Source organism: Elephantulus edwardii, unplaced genomic scaffold (genome assembly GCF_000299155.1).
Source record: "Elephantulus edwardii isolate Elephantulus edwardi_28Jun2011 unplaced genomic scaffold, EleEdw1.0 scaffold00178, whole genome shotgun sequence".
Taxonomy (NCBI): Eukaryota; Metazoa; Chordata; class Mammalia; order Macroscelidea; family Macroscelididae; genus Elephantulus; species Elephantulus edwardii.
The window spans coordinates 5,693,329-5,698,724 of NW_006399928.1; the positions used below are offsets into that span (position 1 = coordinate 5,693,329).

General features: G+C 37.3%; 1 protein-coding gene across 4 annotated transcripts in view; it reads right to left on the bottom strand.

Moving 5' to 3' along the window:
• Positions 1 to 5,396, bottom strand: part of PHKA1 (phosphorylase kinase, alpha 1 (muscle)) — a 742,463-nt gene that overhangs the window by 299,576 nt on the left and 437,491 nt on the right. For all 4 annotated transcript variants that reach the window (XM_006895993.1, XM_006895991.1, XM_006895992.1 and 1 more), the window contains one exon: positions 3,822 to 3,956. In XM_006895993.1, coding sequence (XP_006896055.1) covers positions 3,822 to 3,956 — 135 coding nt within the window. The remainder of the gene's footprint in view (positions 1 to 3,821; positions 3,957 to 5,396) is intronic.

The window sequence follows — 5,396 nt, forward strand, 5'->3', positions numbered from 1 at the left end:
ATGTATATTGCATTGAAACAGATGAGGGAGAAAACTGTTCAAAAGGGATATGTGATTAGGTATTTTTATCATAATGGAAGTCCAGAGCGAAGGTTGCATAGTGGAGTGGACCTGGGGGGAGGGATTGTAAAACAATGAAAGAATTTTTCTTTTACTTTTCCAAGAGGGTAGTGTACTGGGGGGGGAGGGTTGGGAGGGGAGAAAAGTGTAACAATGATTGAATGGACATCCAAAGTCTCTGTAAATTTTCATTGAAATTAATAATAATTTTTTAAAAATACTCAAAAGATATGCCATAAAAAAATTCCAATAGGGTTAAAAGAAAACTTATTAACTGAGAACAAACATTTGGTAATAACAGCTCAGACAAGAATCTCATAACGAAAGTTTACAGAATACTCCTGGGCCTCGACAAGAAAAAGACTGATAACCCAATTACAAAAAGGAGAAAAGACATGGAAAGCATTTTCACAGAGGAAGATATTAGAATGACCAACAGACACATGAAGAAATGCTCCAAATCAATGGCAATAAGAGATACGCAAATCAAAACCACAATGAGATAACCATATCACTCCATTAGCAGTGGCAACGTTTAACAGGACAGCAAGTAATAAAAGTTGGAGAGGTTGTGGCAATATAGGACCTTTTTTTTTTTTTGTTGTTGGTTCATAAGGATCATGTTGTATAATTTTGTATCTCCAGATTAGTTCAAACACCCTTAGTGAGTAATCTGCCCTTTGATAAACCTCCTAACTTTAGACAGATAAAACCAAAGTCTCAAGACACACAAACAAAGTCATTAAAATGATTATGCAAAGTACAGTTTGCATGACTTTCACTTATCTGTGGAAAACTGTCCTGAAGTCACACTAGGAGTGACTCCAGTGTAAATGAGAGGTTGTATCAAACACAATGAATGTGAATTAAAAGCAATGTATATGGATTATTGTTTCAAAACCAATAAAAATAATAAAAATCTAAAATACTAAACAATCGGACAAAAGGAACAGGTTTTAGTAAGGTTGGAAAGAGTTCTACCAGGAAATAATATATATATCAGGATTCAGATCTGCTGTTTATAGGGTTGCTATGAGTTGTACTTGACTCAACAGAACCTAACAACAACAATAATCAGATAATGTCTTAAAAATAGTGCAGCCAGACTGGTCATTGGAGACAAAGGTAATAAAGCTCTATTTCTCATACTTTTGACATGTACATGTGGTGAGGAGAAATTGTTCTTTAAAAAGGGAGATCATTGGAAAGATGGAGGGTCAGTTAAAGAGAGGAAGACCTCCATCGAGTTGGATTGACACAGTGACTGCAGCAGTGGGCTCTAGTGTGCCAGAGACTGTGAGACTGGTACAGGATCGGATAGAGTTCACATTTGTTGTTCATAGGGTCACTGTGAGTTTACTCAACTTGATGGCACCTAACAGTGACAACAACAATCGGATAATAAGCTGATGATATTCTTATGCTGATGGTATGTTGTTGTTGTTGTTAGGTGCCATCAAATCGTAGATGACTCAAAGCCACTCTATGAATGAAAGGCCTGAGTACTGTATGTACATAGAGTTTCTGGAGGCAAGCCATTTCTGAAGTGGATGCCGCTCCTGCTTCTAGGCTTGTTTTAGTCGGGAAGCTCCAGAAAACACTGTCCACCATGGGTAACCATTATCACGTTTGGCACATCAGTGTCCCAGTGTTCAGCATCACAGCAACCACAAGTTACCTCTCTACAGCAATGCACAGACCAGTGCTATACCACCTAGAAGAATGTATGACAGGAAAACCATTTGAACCTGGCCTGAGGACCGCAGATTAAAATCACTCACCTTCAGCTTGGTAGCATAACTTTCTGTCCACTAGGCCAATGTAGCTCTCTCTATGTTGTCGTTGTTATTGTTGTTAGGTGGCGTCGAGTCGTAGACGACTCATAGTGACCCTATGAATGAAAGGCCTGAGCACTATTCATACATAGAGTTTCTAGAGGCAAGCCATTTTGGATGCTGATGGTATAGGAAACAAAAATTATGGTTCAAAACTTAAAAAGAGAGTGTGTCAGAATGTATCCTTCCCCATAACTTTTCAACCTATATGTTGATCAGATCATTCAGGAGACTGGACTTCATGAAGAAGAATGCAGTATCCATTGTTGATGGAATTGTACAAATAATACAACCACTCTGGAACGCAGTTTGACATTTCCTCAAATAGAAGTTTCTTATGATCCAGCTATTCCACTGCTTAGAGTATACCCCGAGAAAAACAAAACTGAGACACAAACGGAGACTTGTACAACAATATTCATAGCAGCATTATTTATCATCGCATGAACATGGAAGCAGCCAGATGTCCAGCCACAATCCAATGGCTTGAGAAATTTTGGTACATTTACACAATGCAATACTATGCGGCATACAGGAGCAATAAATTTGTAAATTATTACCTAATTTAGGAGGGACTGGAGAGCATTATGCTAAGTGAGTTAACTCAGCCCGAAAAGGACAAATATTGTATAAAATCCAAGTGAGGGGAGTGGAGGCAGAGGGGTAAGGATTAATCATGGGGTTGCACAATTTGATGGGTGGAGGAGTTAGGGAAATGAGAAGGAACTGCTGTGAAAAACAATGTATTCTAATTTTGTAAATAAACTAGCATAATGATAATAATAATAAAACTCAAACAAACAAAAAGTGTGTGCTCTGATTTCAACTTTTTTTTCTTAATGGTACTGAATTTTACCCCTCTCTGCTCACTTTGTTCTCCTTTTATTCCATGTGAGAGAAAAGATATTACAGATAACACCATGGAATAATAATGGAAACTACATGGGATCAGTACTCAAATGGGATTAATATGTTACATACCATCCTTAATCCTTTTCTGACTATTTGATTTATTAGATCATAGGGGAATTACTACATAACTTCCATATTATATATATCATTACATATGCATATTTTGAAGGCATGTAATTCAATCCTTTACACACAGTGTTTTTTCCTTCATTATGTTTCCACTGTATCTTGTAAATAACTTTAGTTACAGTATTTATAAGACTGTATTACAATCACTTGAATAGAGATCTACTTATCCCTCAGTATCTAGTGCAGCACTTAGGACCCAGTAAGTGAATAATAAATGCTTTATGAAAGAATGAATAAAACAAACCAAATATTGTATCAGGAAAGTAAATGTAGTTTATTACTGAAGTCCACCAATGGTTAGATAATTCATTAAATTCAGGGCACATCAATCATTATTTCTTTTGGTTAGAAAAAGAAGCTCTTAAGGCTATTGTTGTGTGTTATCAGGTCAGGATCTACCCATAACTCACCCCTTAGAGCAGATTTTCAAAGGCAGTAAATGACATGAAAGGAGATTGTCCTCATAGCAGCTGCTGGATTCAAACCATGGGTCTTTGGGTTGGTGATGTGGTTCCTTATCATTAGGCCATCAGATCTCCCTGAGCAGTCTAAAAAGCAGTCTAGGTTTTGAAATATGAAGAAGTTTCTTTTTTGGTGTGGGAGAGAATTGATGTGACACAGGCAGATCTCCCGAGAAAGGAAAAGACATACTACTGAGGCACACTTGGAATATAGCTTGTTGTAATGTAAATAGACAATAAATTATATTCTGTGCAATATAGACTGATACTATCCATGTTGCATTACCAAGGCCTATCTAGAATATATAAGCTTGAAAATTCATCTTCAAAAACTCTAAATTCCTTCTGAACTGCAGTTTAACAAATCAAGGATGAAAGGGAGGCAAGCATGTTTTGATTCTAGTAGGCTGACTAATAACCTTACCTAAGCTGGAATAAATGTGGCTGAGAATACGAGCTGGCTGTACTCTGATGGGATGCACCTCAGCAATGGTCTCCACATCAATTCCCTTTTCCTTCAAAATGGCCTTGATCTCTTCTGTCTCTGCAAGAATTGAAACTATAGAAAATAAAATAAGATTATGTCAAAAGATTTTTTTTCTTTTTCCAATTGGACTCTAAGAGCTACAAAGCGACAATTTTCCTGAAAGGGAGAAAATAAAATAGAAGACATTAACAATAACTGAGGAAGCCTGAAACAGTTACTGTGTTAGGTACTAATGAAAATTAATTTAAATGGAAAGGAAAAATAATCTCAAAAGTGAAGTACAAAATTCTATTTTTAATATTGCTATTGTTGTTAGATGCCTTTGAATTGACCACAACTCATAGCAACGGCATGAACAGCAGACCTGAACCCTCCTGTATTCTGCATCATCCTTACCATTCCTGATAGGCATGCGCCCATTGTTACAGCCACTCTGTCACTCACTCCATCTTATTGAAAGTCTTCTTCTGTTACACCGACCTTCTACCCTTTCAAGTATGATGTCATTCTCCAAGGACTGCTTTCTCCCCACAACATGCTCAAAGTGAGATGAAGTTTAACCATCCTTCCTTTAAGGAGCACCCTGATTATATCTTTTCCAAGACTTATTTGTTTGTTCTTTTAGCTATTCAGTACTCTTCTCCAACACAGCAACCGGAAGGCATAAATTCTTCTTCAGAAGGATATGTAACTTTTAGAGGCATAGGAAGTAACTGAAAAGACCATGCTGCTCCTCATCACTTTGGAGAGGTCCTTAACAGCAGACTTTCCTAACACAACAAATATTTAATTTCTAGACTGCTGCTGACAAGAGTGTTCATTATGGATCCAAGCAAGAAGGAGGACTACATACATGTCAGGGATTCCATTTGTAAATAGGTAATATCAGTCATGATAAGTGATGTATTATTGTTAGGTGCCAGTAAGTTGACTGACATTCATAGAGACTCAGTGAGCAACAAATAGAAATATTGTCCTATCCTATACCACTCTCATAATTTTTAACATGCTCAAGTCCCTTGTTACAGTTAATCTATCTATCTCATTGAGGAGATTTCTCTCTCACTGACTTTTCCCAGCAAGAGGTCATTTTCCAAGAACCAGCCCACCTTAATAAAATATCCAAAGTATGTGAGACCTTTGCTATGCAATTGGTAAAAGTTGGTTCCCCAGTACAGGGTCAGGAATGTGATAGCAATAAAAAACACTGAATGATTAAGAGATAATGGTGATAAAGGAGGAAGCTTCGGCTTCTTTGAAAGACTTGACAAAAAAGAAATCCCCAGAATTGATGGAATACTAGTTGACATAAGTCAACAAATAGATCCTACCAGGTTGTGTCAAGAAATCTGGAGGACAACTACCTGGCCAACTGACTGGAAGAGATCCTTATTTATTTCCATTCCAAAAACAGATGACCTGATATGTTGTTGTTGTTGTATGTGCCGTCGAGTCGCTTGCGACTCATAGCGACCCTATGTACAACAGACCTAAACTCCACTCTGTCCTGTG